Source organism: Anabrus simplex, chromosome 1 (genome assembly GCF_040414725.1).
Source record: "Anabrus simplex isolate iqAnaSimp1 chromosome 1, ASM4041472v1, whole genome shotgun sequence".
Classification (NCBI taxonomy): domain Eukaryota; kingdom Metazoa; phylum Arthropoda; class Insecta; order Orthoptera; family Tettigoniidae; genus Anabrus; species Anabrus simplex.
In genome coordinates, this window is record NC_090265.1 from 994,392,421 (window position 1) to 994,407,678 (window position 15,258).

At 39.8% G+C, this 15,258-nt stretch overlaps 1 protein-coding gene across 1 annotated transcript in view; it reads left to right on the top strand.

Moving 5' to 3' along the window:
- The window catches only part of LOC136857874 (uncharacterized protein CG1161), a 78,293-nt gene that overhangs the window by 20,554 nt on the left and 42,481 nt on the right, over positions 1-15,258 (top strand). The window contains exon 2 of the mRNA XM_067136899.2: positions 6,883-6,995. Within this exon, the coding sequence (XP_066993000.1) occupies positions 6,883-6,995 (113 nt within the window). The remainder of the gene's footprint in view (positions 1-6,882; positions 6,996-15,258) is intronic.

The following is a 15,258-nucleotide window of genomic DNA, read 5'->3' on the forward strand; positions in this document are numbered from 1 at the left end:
GTCTGGACACACTGTCATAAGCTTATCAATGTCAATAAATGTCATCACTATGTCTTTTCCAAGTTCCCATCTTTTTTCCACCATATGTCTTAATGTAAAGATCAGGTCAAACGTTGATCTGTCTTTCTTATACTGTTCTTCCATTTCTCCTTCTAGCTTCCACCTCAGTCTTCCTTCCAATACTATTTCAAATATCTTAGCTACATTTGCAATAAGCGTGATCCCTCTGTAGTTATTACATTCCTTTTTATCACCTTTTTTAAATATCAGGATAATTAAACCCTTTCCCCACTCTTCTGGGATCTCTTTCCCTCAGGATTATTCTAAGTAATGTATACAGCCACTGTAGCCCTATTGGTTCTGCTGCTTTTATCATTTCCGTAGTTACCTCATCCACTCCTGCTGCTTTACCGCTCTTCGTCTTTTGTATGGCTTCCTCTATTTCTAACATCGATATCTCCTTTCCTTGTTCTTCTTTCCCCTTTGTTTCTTCTTGCTCCTTCTCATCCACCAGTTCACTGTATTTAATAGTGAGCAATTCTGAGAAGTATTCTTCCCGTCTTTTTATTATGTCATTTCTTTGCGTCAATATCTGCTCTATTTCAGTTTTTACAAACTTTGTATCTTCCCTATTTCGTAAACTATTCTTTACCAAACCATACAAAACCTTTTTACTTCCCTTTATATCCTTCTGTAAAGTTTCTGTGAAACTTTTCTAGCTCTTCCATTTCTCTTATTGTACCATTTTCTTACATACCTTTTTTTCTTCTGTATATTTCTGCCAATTCTCTGTACTATTGCTGCCTATCCACTTCCTCCAAGCCATTTGTTTCTCTTTAACTGCTTCCTTTACCCTGCTGTTCCACCAAGGAGTCTCCTTTTCCTTTTTCCTCCCTGATAGTCTTCCACAGGTGTTTACTGCACACTTCACAAATCCATTTCTGAAACGTCCATTCCTCTTCCACACTGTTCTCGTCATCTTTGGGAATTTCTTTCTTCAGATCCTCTTGAAACTTTTCCCTTATTTCTTTCTCTTTTAACTTTCATCCCTTTATTTTTCTTTCCCTTTTTTCTATTAATTTTGTTATTTTACCAAGTCTTAATTTGGCCACCTGCACTTGATGGTCTCCTCCGAAATCTGCTCTTGGCATTGCTGTCACATATTCCAATTGTCTATGTTTCTCCTCCGTGAGAATTAGATCAATCGTTGTCTTTGTCTTTATATCTCCCCAACCATATTTAATTATTTTTTGTGAGTTATTTTTTTCTAACCCACGTATTGCCAACAATTAATCTATTCCTTCTACAAAAGACTATTACCAAATATCCTCCTTCATCTTGGTTTCCATAACTATAGGGGCCAATTAGCTCTTCTTTTCCCTGTCTGTCCCAACGTGTGCATTCATGTCTCGCATTATTACAACCTCTTTGTCCAACTCATTGGCTGAATGGTCAGCGTACTGGCCTTCGTGTCAGAGGGTCCCGGGTTCGATTCCCGGCTGGGTCAGGGATTTAAACCTTCATTGGTTAATTCCAGTGGCCGGGGGCTGGGTGTTTGTGCTGTCCCCAACATCCCTGCAACTCACACACCACACAACACTATCCTCCACCACAATAATATGCAGTTACCTACACATGGCAGATGCCGCCCACCCTCATCGGAGGGTCTGTCTTACAAGGGCTGCACTCGGCTAGAAATAGCCACATGAAATTATTATTATTATTATTATTATTATTATTATTATTATTATTATTATTATTATTATTATTATTATTCATTGTCTTTGTCTTCACCACAGCTTTCCAGTTCTTCTAGAAACTCTTCTAAACATTCATCTGCATTCCTCGATTTGGGTGCATAAACCTGTATAAAATCCTTGATTCCACTCTGAAGTCCAACTTTGATTATCCTGTCACTGATGTGGTCAATTTTGTCCACATATTGTGCTAGGTCTTCTCATTATAACACCAACACCATTTGGTGCCATCATTCCTCCACTCCAATATAATCTGTACCCTTTCTTCAATTCTTTTTGTCCTTTACCCTTCCATTTTATCTCACTTCTTCCCATCATTTCTTCTCCATATACTCTATCAGTTCTTCTACCTTGCCATTCAAGGTCATGACGTTGATGATACCGATTCTTGTGATGTCTGGTAGCTCAGTTCTCACAGTTCCCCCAGAGCACCGGGAACTGCACGTCAATTCAGGGTGATGCCCTAGCATTTTCCGAGGCCTCGATTCACTCGCACTCATTTTATAGGTTGTTTGTACGATGGGTTCGCCACTCCTGAAGGTATTTTATTACCTTCTGCCAGGTTCAAATTAGGCTGCCCCTAACATGGAGTCAGACGCCTTTTGTAGCCGCTCCTCTGGAGTGCAGACACTATGGGTTTGCCTCTCCACCCTACCGAAGTCCATCTTCTCCGCCGTAGATGCTGTTGAGGTCTTCACCCATAACTCAGGACAATGGCCATCCATATTTATGATCCGTGGAGAGAGGGTGTCCCAGTATTTTAAAGCACCCAGGAATTGGGCTACCTGTTGGTCCGTAGATTGTATTGGTTATTTCAACCAGCTATAAGTACTGTAGGGACCCCTATCTGCCACTTGGGGACGCGCTCTCTAGAGATCAGGTTCCCCTGGTTATTGGAAGTTAACCGCATCCACACAGGCTGAGGTTATTTGCAGACAGATTTTAAATTCTATTATATTCTATAAATTATATTCTGTATTAATATTCTACATATATATTTGTCTTTACGTTACATACATACATACATTATCATCATAGACTGTTATGCCTTTCAGCGTTCAGTCTGCAAGCCTCTGAGAATTTACTAAACGTCTAAACAATCCTCGATTTGCAACTAGTGTTGTGGCTTCATTTAGTTCTATACCTCTTATCTTTAAATCGTTAGAAACCGAGTCTAACCATCGTCGTCTTGGTCTCCCTCTACTTCTCTTACCCTCCATAACAGAGTCCATTATTCTCCTAGGTAACCTATCCTCCTCCATTTGCCTCACTTGACCCCACCACTGAAGCCAGTTTATGTGTACAGCTTCATCCATCGAGTTCATTCCTAAATTAGCCTTTATTTCCTCATTCCGAGTACCCTCCTGGCATTGTTCACACCTGTTTGTACCAACAATCACTCTTGCTACTTTCATGTCTGTTACTTCTAACTTATGAATAAGATATCCTGAGTCCACCCAGCTTTCGCTCCCGTAAAGCAAAGTTGGTCGGAAAACAGACCGATGTAAAGATAGTTTCGTCTGGGAGCTGACTTCCTTCTTACAGAATACTGCTGATCGCAACATCGAGCTCACTGCATTAGCTTTACTACACCTTGATTCAATCTCACTATATTACCATCCTGGGAGAACACACAACCTAAATACTTGAAATTATCGACCTGTTCTAGCTTTGTATCACCATTCTGACATTCAATTCTGTTGAATTGCTTACCTACTGACATCAATTTAGTCTTCGAGAGGCTAATTTTCATACCATACTCATTGCACCTATTTTCAAGTTCCAGGATATTAGATATTAGATTGCAGGCTTTCGGCACAGTCTGCCATTAAGACCAAGTCGTCAGCATAGGCCAAACTGCTTACTACATTTCCACCTAACTGAATCCCTCCCTGCCATTTTATACCTTTCAGCAGATGATCCATGTAAACTGCCAACAGCAAAGGTGAAAGATTACTGCCTTGTCTAACCCCTGTAAGTACCCTGAATCAAGAACTCATTCTACCATCAATTCTCACTGACGCCCAACTGTCAAAATAAAAGCCTTTGATTGATTTTAATACTCTACCTTTAATTCCGTAGTCCTCCAGTATGCCGAACGCCTTTTCCCTCGGTACCCTGTCATATGCTTTCTCTAGATCTACGAAGTATAAACACAAGTGTCTATTTTTCTCGTAGTATTTTTCAATTACCTGGCGCATACTGAAAATCTGATCCTGACAGCCTTTCTGTGGTCTGAAACCACACTGGTTTTCATCCAACTTCCTCTCAACGACTGATCGCACCCTCCCTTCCAAGATGCCAGTGAATACTTTGCCTGGTATACTAATCAATGAGATACCTCGATAGTTGTTGCAATCCTTCCTGTTCCCTTGCTTATAGATAGGTGCAATTACTGCTTTTGTCCAATCTGAGGGTACCTTACCAACACTCCACGCTAATTTTACTACTCTATGAAGCCATTTCATCCCTGCCTTCCCACTATACTTCACCATTTCAGGTCTAATTTCATCTATTCCTGCTGCCTTATGACAATGGAGTTTATTTACTATCCTTTCCACTTCCTCAAGCATAATTTCACCAACATCATTTTCCTTCTCCCCATGAGCTTGACTGTTTGCAACACCACCAGGATGATTTCCTTTTACATTGAGAAGATGTTCAAAATATTCCCTCCACCTCTCCAGTGATTCCCTCGGATCTATTATGAGTTCACCTGAATTACTCAAAACACTGTTCATTTCCTTTTTCCTTCTCTTCCTAAGATTCTTTATTACTGTCGAGAAAGGTTTCACTGCTGCTTGACCTAGCCTTTCCAGGTTATTACCAAAATCTTCCCACGACTTCTTTTTCGATTCAACAACTATTTGTTTCGCTCTGTTTCTTTCATTTACGTACAAATCCCTGTCTGCCTCGGCCCTTGTTTGGAGCCATTTCTGATAAGCCTTCTTTTTACGTTTACAGGCTGCTCTCACTTCATCATTCCACCAAGATGTTCGCCTTTTCCCATCTTTACACACAGTTGTTCCTAGGCATTCCCTTGCTGTTTCTACTACAGCATCCCTGTATGCCACCCATTCACTTTCTATATCCTGAACCTGCTTACTGTCTACTGTTCGAAACTTCTCACTAATCATATCCATGTACTTCTGTCTAATTTCCTCGTCCTGGAGATTTTCTACTCTTATTTGTTTGCAGACAGATTTCACTTTCTCTACCCTAGGCCTAGAGATACTTACTTCACTACAGATCAGATAGTGTTCTGTATCATCGAAAAATCTGCGAAAAACTCGTACATTCCTAACAGATTTCCTGAATTCAAAGTTCGTTAAGATATAGTCTTATTATGGATCTGGTGCCCCTAGCCTCCCATGTGTAGCGGTGAATAGCCTTATGCTTGAAGAATGTATTCGTAACAGCTAAACCCATACTAGTACAGAAGTCCAGCAAACGCTTCCCATTCCCATTAGCTTCCATATCTTCCCCACATTTACCAATCACCCTTTCGTATCCTTCAGTTCTATTCCCAACTCTCGCATTGAAATCGCCCATTAGCACTATTCTATCCTTGGTGTTCACCCTGACCACGATGTCACTCAATGCTTCATAAAACTTGTCAACTTCATCCTCATCTGCACCCTCACATGGTGAATACACAGACACAATTCTTGTCCTAATTCCTCCCACTGACAAATCTGCCCACATCATTCGCTCATTTACGTGCCTAACAGAAACTATGTTGCGTGCAATGGTATTCCTGATAAAGAGCCCTACCCCAGACTCTGCCCTTCCCTTTCTAACACCCGTCAAGTACACTTTATAATCTCCTATCTCTTCCTCGTTATCTCCCCTTACCCGAATATCACTTACTCCTAGCACATCCAGATGCATCCTCTTTGCTGACTCAGCCAGTTCTACCTTCTTTCTTCCATAAGCCCCATTAATATTGATAGCTCCCCATCGAATTCCATTTCGTTCGCCAAGTTGTTTCCAAGGAGTCCCTCGCCTGTCAAATGGGAGTGGGACTCCGTTACTCCCATAGGTCCGAGGCTTGCTTAAAGTGTTCTGAGCTCGGTTAATTCATGAAGCAGGATGCTGCCCTACTTGCACATAGTCCAAGTGAGGATCTCTCCTCTAACGGGTTATGGACCACCGGTGAATTGTATAGTCCTAGCCGCCTGAGCACAAGGAGGGCCATGACTCAGAATATGTCCGAGATGCCCACTCCCATTCCATAGCAACTGGTATCCCGACTCTCAGGACCACTTACTAGGCCACTCAGCCGTTGCCCATGGTTCACGAACTAGGACGTGACTACAGTAACCCACAAACATGTTAAGGGAAGTAAAAAGGTTTTGTATGGTTTGGTAAAGAATAGTTTACGAAATACAGAAATGACAAAATTTGTAAAATTTGTATATATATAAAATATGTACATGAAAATATGTATATATTATATTCTATAAATTCTATTATAGCAGTGCTTAAGATGGACTGTACCGAGCAAGTTGGCTGTGCCGTTACAGGCGCGTAGCTATAAGCTTGCATTTGGGGGATAGTGGGTCGGCATCCCTGAAGATCGTTTTCCGTGGTTTCCCCATTTTCACACCAGGCAAATGCTGGGGCTGTACCTTAATTAATGCCATGGCCACTTCTGTCACACTTCTAGCCCTTTCCTGTCGCAGCGTCATCATAAGACCTACCTGTCGGTGCGACATAAAGCCAGTTGTATAAAAATAAAAAAGGTGGACTGCTGAATGTTGTTAATGCTTTTTTTAATTCCTATTTTGACAGTAGGCCTACTTACCATCGTAGTTCTTTTCTCTACTCAATTAGTGTATTTTTGTACTTTAATTATTAGCAGAAAGTTTCCCCAGTGACCATATTAAACAGAACATTGAATGTTAACAGGAGGTTCTTCAATAAGCCTGTCGTTTTGCCTTCATCAGCACTTACATGAGTTGCTCTAAATTTATATGCATTTTATCTGATTGATGTGGTAATCCATCTCTTCCCTTTAGTGACGAGTAACACAGCTAGTAGGCCTATAATAAGAAAAAGATGAATGAATGGACTGGGAAATTGTATTTCATTCGTACAGTTGTTGTTTTATGTATTTTTATAGGGCCAGTCATATGAAGATGTCCGCTGCAAATGTGTGTGTCCAAATCCCTCAGTAGTGAATGTCACTCAATCAAATAGAAAACTCTACATTGGAAATGTGCCTCCAAATCAGTGGTAAGTATTACAGTTTATTCACATATTCACATCTAGTTTTTTTTTAAAGAGTCATTGTAATTATTACAGAATATTATGGGAACAGATATGTAGAAGTTATATTATTGCAGGGAGAAGAATATTAAGATGTATGGTGTTGAATGTAATGTTTGAAATGTTGTTCAAAGACCATGAGAAGAAACGTCAAAACTTCTACATCCTGGGAACAAAGGCAAGTCATGTGGAATAGAGGAATACCAAGAGTTGGCCATGCGATTAGAGGCGCATAGCTGTGAGCTTGCATTTGGGAGATAGTGGGTTTGAACATCACTGTCGGTAGCCCTGAAGGTGATTTTCTATGGTTTCATTCTCATACCAGGCAAATTCTGTGGCTTTACCTGTATTGAGGCCATGGCTACTTCATTCCCACTCTTAGCCCTTTCCTATCCCATTGTTGCCATAAGACCTATCTGTGTCAATGTGATATAAAGCAACTTTTAAAATAAAAAATAGAAATAGAAGAATAACTGACTACAATTAAAAATGAGTACAGATTTACTCTAAGGCTTATGTTTTGAAATCCTCAGAAAACAAACAAAATGTCCTTATGCAGCTATCTTAATCTGTGTTCACAATCTTCATTGGAGACACAACCCCAATACGAGAAAGATATATACTTGTAGGATTGAACTGATTGAAACATTTTTGTCATTGTTAGTGAAATTTGACCACTGTCCTCTGGCGTTTCTACAGTGAAGAAGTACTACTGTGCTCTCAGCTCAAAGCTGTTCATTGTTGCACTTTGTGTTCTGTAATGTCATCATTGTGCAGCTTGTATGTACCCACAAATTGCTGCAATTATTCTCTGATCAGTTTAATCATTAAAGAAAATGCAGATCCAGTAGCAAATTGTCAGTTCTTCTGTCTTGTGCTTTTTCTCATTTATCAATTATTTTAGCTATGCTTTGAAAAGTGTTATATCTGCCACTTTTCCACCTTTGATTTCTGCTTTCTTTACAGCCGGATTTTTTTTTTTTTTTTAGCCATAACTGAATTTCTCCTTTTCTCAGAATTCACATAATCAGGACATTGCTTTTATATACTTGAATATTGTCCTGCAAAAATTCTTAGCAACATAAGAAGTTAGAGTGAGAGAAGTAAGAGGTTAAGAAATTCAACACGGCATGGTTCTCACTGTATTATAGTGCAGTACATAAGGCTGCCGACTTAGGAACTTAGCTTACAGTAGTCTCAGCACCATTGGCTAGCGACAAGAACATGGTAGAATATGAAATGTGTCCACCTAGTAACAGGACCGTTGATCTGGAGTGGTTTTTGTCCAGCTAGTGACAAGATCATTGGACTGGATTGGTTAGGTCCGGCTAGTGACAAGATTATTGGGCTGGGGGCAAGCAAAGGGGGTCTGGAGGCGTTAACTCCCAGGTTAGTCACAAAATGGTCCACGGGACTCTTGTATCGCCTGTGACAATATTGGTTAGTGACAAGATCATTGGATAGTTACATTGCAGATACTGCAACTACATCCAGCACTTGCTATGACATGTCGCTTAATTGCGGCCAGTATCCAGTATTCGGGAGATAGTAGGTTCGAACCCCACTATCGGCAGCCCTGAAAATGGTTTTCCGTGGTTTCCCATTTTCACACCAGGCAAATGCTGGGGCTGTACCTTAATTAAGGCCACGGCCGCTTCCTTCCCACTCCTAGCCATTACCTGTCCCATTGTCGCCATAAGACCTATCTGTGTCGGTGCGACGTAAAGCAACTGGCTATGACATTTCAAACTCCACGGTTTCATTATTTTGATAGGATATGGTAGTAGTGAGTTACACATGAAGCAATCTCTATGGGAGACAGTAGGACCTGCCCTGCAGTCAATAAGAACACAGGAAATGATCACATTTCAGAGATTGACCTAGTGTAGGTTTTATTTTTGTAAATAAGTAAGAATACTTCTAGGGGTGGATTGGTGGATCTGTGGCAAGCATAAAGGAAGCATCTTTCCTCTTGCCTGATATTCACCTTCCTTTTGTCCCTTTCTTTGTTTCTAATGGTTGTAGACAAATTTGTAAAGGAGACAAAAGAAGCATATGGGAATAGGGATATGAAGTTATTACTATTTGTAGACGATATTGTGGTCTGGGAAACAAATAACAATGAAGTACAAGAACAACTAGATGCACTGAACAAAATAATTGAAAAATATGGTGTGAAAATCAGCAAAAAGAAAAGGAAGGCAATGGTGATATCGGGAGGAGAGAGGCAAGGGAAAAGCATTGTGAAAATTGGTGGTCAAAGCCTTGAAATTGTTGACAGTTTCAAATACCTAGGGAGTGAGTTAATGCAGAGTACAAGGCTGGATATGGAGATTAGCAAGAGGTGCAACAGGGCAATGAATTCTACCAGAGTGTAAGAAACCTTGTCTTGAATAAGGAAGTCTAAAGAAATAATGTACAAAATGTATTATGCATCCATATTGACCTGTGCAGTTGATACATGGACCGTGACAAGTAGGGAGGAGCCAGTGAATTGAAATACCTGAAGCCTGTTGTACGCGATCAAATTTTTGTCAAATACAAGACTCCACAAGAATTTACAATACTTTACAAGTTTATTTTTATCGAGTGAGTTAGCCGTGCAGTTAGGGGCACGCAGCTGTGGAGGTTCGAACCCCACTGTCGGCAGGCATGCAGATGGTTTTCCGTGTTTTCCCCATTTTCACGTCAGGCAAATGCTGGCGCTGTACCTTAATTAAGGCCATGGCTGCTTTCTTCTCACCCGTAGCCCTTTCCTACCCCATCGTCATCATAAGAGATATCTGTGTTGGTGTGACGTAAAGCAGCTTGTAAAAAAACAAAAAAATATAGATTTATTTGTCAGATCACTTGCAATACTTGAGAAGTCTTCAAAAGTCTTGGAAGTGAATCAGAACATGTTCTAATTAATCAAAGAATTGCCAAGTCTTGGACAGAATTTACCAATGGAATTAGAGTATTAACTGTGTGTGCTAGGCTGTTAGGCATGCTGGGATTGCCAGGAATGGGAATCAAAACAACAAATTTGGCTTTGTCATTATGACAGAGGGATGTTGTGTGTGTATGAATTGCTAAGTATGAGGCATGTCCCTGCCTATATTCACTGGCCTCTGTAGAGTACCACAATAAAATTAATAAAATGGCAGGGTATGAGGAGATTAAGAGAAATATTGCAAGGAAGTGGGCAGCTTTTATGTTTACTACCGTACGGTAAACTATAAGTAATAAGTAAATTCAATTTATGACGATCTTTGCTTATAATTATTTTTTTACATTGTTATGCCCTACTTAGAAGCTCGATTGAACCAGCTTAGCTGATGTGTTGGCTTTCTTCTGCTACCAAAATCTCTTCATTCTCTCGCTGAGCTTCTTCCTTTGCTTTTTGGTCCAAGTTATAGTGGCTATGGTGTTGGGTTTGTTTTGAAACTGGTGATTGTAGATTTTGGTTCTGAATTTACATCTGTCCTGTACAATGTCTTCCGAGATGTTGATTTCCTGGAGGTCTGTTTCAATTTCACGAAGCCAGCTGTTCTTGGTTTTAGATGAAAGGGCCAGGTTGAGAATTATTTTAGTTAGTCTGTTACTGTTTATTCTGATAATGTGCCCATAACATTTCAATAGTCTTTTCCGAAAAGTATGAGAGATTTTTTCAGAATGAGAGTATATTTCCTGGGATGATTTTCTCCTCCATATTCCCTCTATACAAACTGGGCCAAAAATTTTCCTTTCCTGTTTCCCTATGTCTTTGGTTAGAGACTTGCCACCAATGATTAAGGTTTCTGAAGCATATAACGCTTCAGGTTTGATTACTGTATTATAGTGTCCAAGTTTTGCTTTCCCAGGTATTGATATTTTATTGTACCCGTTCCAAGTGATCCTGTAAGCTTTCTGTAATTTGGAAATTCTTTCTTAATTTGCTTTGCAGTTTAAACCTGAGAACAATAATTTCTCCTGAATATTTGAATTGGTTCACCTGAAAGATTTTGCCGAATTTAGTTATCATAGGTTGTCCACCTAAGTATTGTGAAGCTCCTTCCATGTATTGAGTTTTCTTAAATGAGATTTGAAGTCCCCTTTCATGGCAATTTTATGTAATCTTTCAGTGGAATGAACTTGCCTGCTATTGGAAAGGATTGCTCTGTCATCTGCAATGGCCAGACGGTGCAAGTGAATTCTTCCTTTAAGTAATCTGCCAAGGGTTATTCCTTTAATTTCCTTTTCCCAGGTCCTGATTACTTTCTCAAGAACGAGATTGAACGGTAACGGAGATGATCCGTTCCTTGACGGACCCCAGTGTTAATAGTAAAAGGCTCAGATATTTTGCCTAGGAACTTAACTTTGTAAGTTTTGCCAATTAATGTTTGTCTGATTAATGCCCTTGTTTTTTTTATCCAGTTGAAATTCTTCTAGAGTATTGAAAAGTGTTTGATGGTCTATAGAGTCATATGCTTTTTTTTGAAATCTACAAAAGTAATGATAGTTTTTATGGTTTTGCATATTTGTAGGATAGTTTTAAGATTAAGCATTTGTTCTATACAAGATCTTCCTTTTCGGTAACCTGCCTGGTATTCACCAATTAGATGGTCTGTTTGTTTCTCAAGTGTAGTGTGCAGGGCTTTGGAAAATATTTTGTAAGCAACTGGTATCAACCTTATTCCTCTATAATTATTGATGTTTGTTGTATCCCCTTTCTTGTGTTGTGGATGGATTAGCACACATTTCCAATCTTCAGGGATTTCTTCAGTGATGCAGATGTTTTCAAGAATAGAGTGGATTTTCCAGGCTACTCTCTCACCTATCTTCAGCATTTCGACAATTATGCCATCTTCCCCTGGGGCTTTATTTTTGAGACCATGGATTATTTCTTTGACTTCTTCCAATGTTCTGAATCTTGATTAGATGAGGGTGTTTCAAAGGTGAGTTTGTCTTTAGGGGATTCACAGTTCAAAAGATCCTGAAAATACGCTGCTAGAAGTTTGCAATTTTGTTGATTATTCATTTCTAATGTTCCCTCTGGGCATTTGAAATAAAGACCAGGTGCCTGATAATTTGATTATTTTCTCAGAAAGTTTTATAGAAGTTACATGTATTGTGTATTGTAAAATCTTGTTCAATTTCTGCCAATTTTGATTTGATCATATTTGCATTTTGCAGACCTGATGATTTTTTATGTTTGTTTCTGTATTTAGGTGAATTCCTACCAGGTTAGTTCTGTTTTATGAGAATTCCATTTTTACCAGGCTTTAATTCTAAAGTTTATGGCCTTATCACAGGTTTCATTCCACCACCTATGTTTGCGTTTCCTGGGTGGTGTGCCAATATATTGAGAAGCCTTCAAAAGTATATCTTTGAGTTCTACCCAGTTCGAAGGATTGTGAGTATGAATACTTTCAATGAAAGTACTGGTATTCTGTTGAAGAAATTCCGGATCGACATGCAGGGTTTTTGTTAAATCTTGGTTTGGACCTATTCGTTTGAAATTTTACCTTGATTAAGGATAGGTAGTGGTCAAAGTGTTAACACCAGGCGAGTTGGCAGTACAGTTCGGGGTGTGCAGCTGTGAGCTTGCATCTGGGAGATAGTGGGTTCGAACCCCACTGTTGGCAGCCCTGAAGATGGTTTTCCTTGGTTTATCATTTTCACACCAGGCAAATGCTGGGGCTGTACCTTAAGGCCACGACTGCTTCCTTCCCATTCCTGGGCCTTTCCTATCCTATCATCTCCATAAGACCTATCTGTGTTGGTGCGAATAAAGCAAGCACCAAAAAAAAATTAACATTCATAATTTCTTTTTGCTTGTTCTTGGAGATAGCTGCATAATCTATTTGAAATTCTTCCAAGTGAAAATGTAGGGATCTCCAGGTTTTTTCTTGTGTGGAAGAGCCCAGAAATGTGTTAACATTAATTTGAGATCAGAATTTTTGTAAAAATCAATTAATCTTTCTCCAGTTTTACAAATCGTATTGTGCGCTGGGTATAGTCCTACAATGGACCTGAATATCTTTCCTCTACCAATTTGGGCATTAAAATCTCCCAATAGAATTTTTGTGTGTTTTCGAATTGTGGCTGTAGTTTCTTCTAGCAATTCCGAGAAGTCTTCCATCATTTGTGGAACTTTTCAATTGTAGTTACTGGTGGGAGCATTTCGCAGTAATCAATGTATAAGCTTTGTTTCCTGATTTAATGGATAATGTTGAAATTTTTTCAGAAGGTGAAGGAAAGTTAAGTATTGAGTTAATAATGTTTCTGCTTACAGCAAATCCAGTGCCAAATTGTAATGGCTTCTTATAAAGGGAGATTGCTGCCTTGCCGTTGTAAATCCTATAATTTCCTGAGTCAAAATGATTTTCATCTATGTATCTGGTTTTTTGAAGTGCTAAAATTTGGATGTTTAAGTGATCTAACATGCCTAATTGCTTTAACTTCCCAGTTTTCCGAAGTGTGTTGATGTTTAGACTAGCAATGAAAGTCTTACATTTTAGGTGAGGAGATTTGGGCAGTTCCGATACATTCCCGCATGAAATTCTCGGTCCCCCAGAATCCGATGACAGAGTAAAACTAGTATGTCTACTAGTGCCTGGGGTAGGTGCATCATTGAAAAATGACATCATGCTAATAGGTGGAAGGTAACCTCATTGTTACAACTAAGGTATTGAGCCTTAAAGGTTGCCTCAAGATGTTCTTTGGCTGTCATTTTATGGGACTGAGCCAACCCTCCTTCCTTTCTCGGGCTTGGGACCGGCAACAGCAACTACTGAGCTACTCAATCCACCCAGTAGGTTCTGCGGGCGGAGTATATTATTATTATTACTATTATTATTATTATTGTTATCATTTTTACGGGGTTACCCGTGGAGCGGAAAGAGGTGAAAGAAGGTGCGGGCTTGAATGGGTCTAACTACAATATCAAAATTAATTTAAAACTTAACTGAAGGTTATATTTTCAGAACTTCAAACTTAACAATTTTTCATACTAATGAAGCATCTGGTACAATGACAGTCTTAAAACAAGTCAAGGAAAATATAAGATTAGTGAACTTTACAGGTCCTGGGCTTGAAGTCTGTAAATTTACCATTTCCAGAGCTCCCAGCTCAAATTTACGATTTAAACAAAAGAGAACAACTTTAGTTAAGGGCAGAAATCCCCTAATTCAAAGAGCACTTGGTCCTAAAATTACAATATCTAGCCTTCCAGAGGCACTCTTTACAATTACAAAACTTGAAAAAGAGCTAACAGGCTCTCCGGTTTCCAAGCCTACTCAAGGCAACACAAAATTACAATAACTGGCCTCTCAAGGCACAACTTACAATTTGAAAATGATTTGTACAGGGGTATTTACTCAACCTACAGGGCCTTCATGGAAGAAAAGAACGAGTTAAATAGCTGGCCCAAACACAAGGTGAATGGATGCACACTGCGCTCCAAGGTAATGAGCAATTCAAAAACCTAAAGGGCTCTAGGCCGATGAAACAGGAGCTATTCCCAAACTACTGAGGTGACTCACATGGAAATTACTTTAATTAAAGTGGGAAAAACAGTTGGAGAAAAATGTAGTAACCCCAAACCAAGATGAAGGGGAGTTCGAGAGGGTACTTCACTCTCTATCCCCGGTTTACAGTTAAAGGTTTTATGAAGTTTTTACATTAGCCGGAAGAAAGTTACATAACTAAAGAGTCGGACCTTTCCCTCAGGTTAAACTGCGGAGGTAGCAAGAAAAAATAGTTATGTGACCATTACCTTGTAGATGATCTGCTGCCGTCGAAAGAGGCCGCCCACCTCCTGCTTAACACACACACTCAGATAGACGACGATCAATTGGCCAAGAAACATGAAAAGCCGCAGTTTATAAACCCTCAGGGAAGGTTCGAGATCATTCAAGACTAAACTAGCCACAGCGAGTTGGCCGTGCGCGTAGAGGCGCGCGGCTGTGAGCTTGCATCCGGGAGATAGTAGGTTCGAATCCCACTATCGGCAGCCCTGAAGATGGTTTTCCGTGGTTTCCCATTTTCACACCAGGCAAATGCTGGGGCTGTACCTTAATTAAGGCCACGGCCGCTTCCTTCCAACTCCTAGGCCTTTCCCATCCCATCGTCGCCATAAGACCTATCTGTGTCGGTGCGACGTAAAGCCCCTAGCAAAAAAAAAAAAAAAATAAACTAGCCACACCCCCACAATTTTATTGGTAGAATTCAAAAGTAACACTCAGAATTGAGTGATTAGCCTGTGATA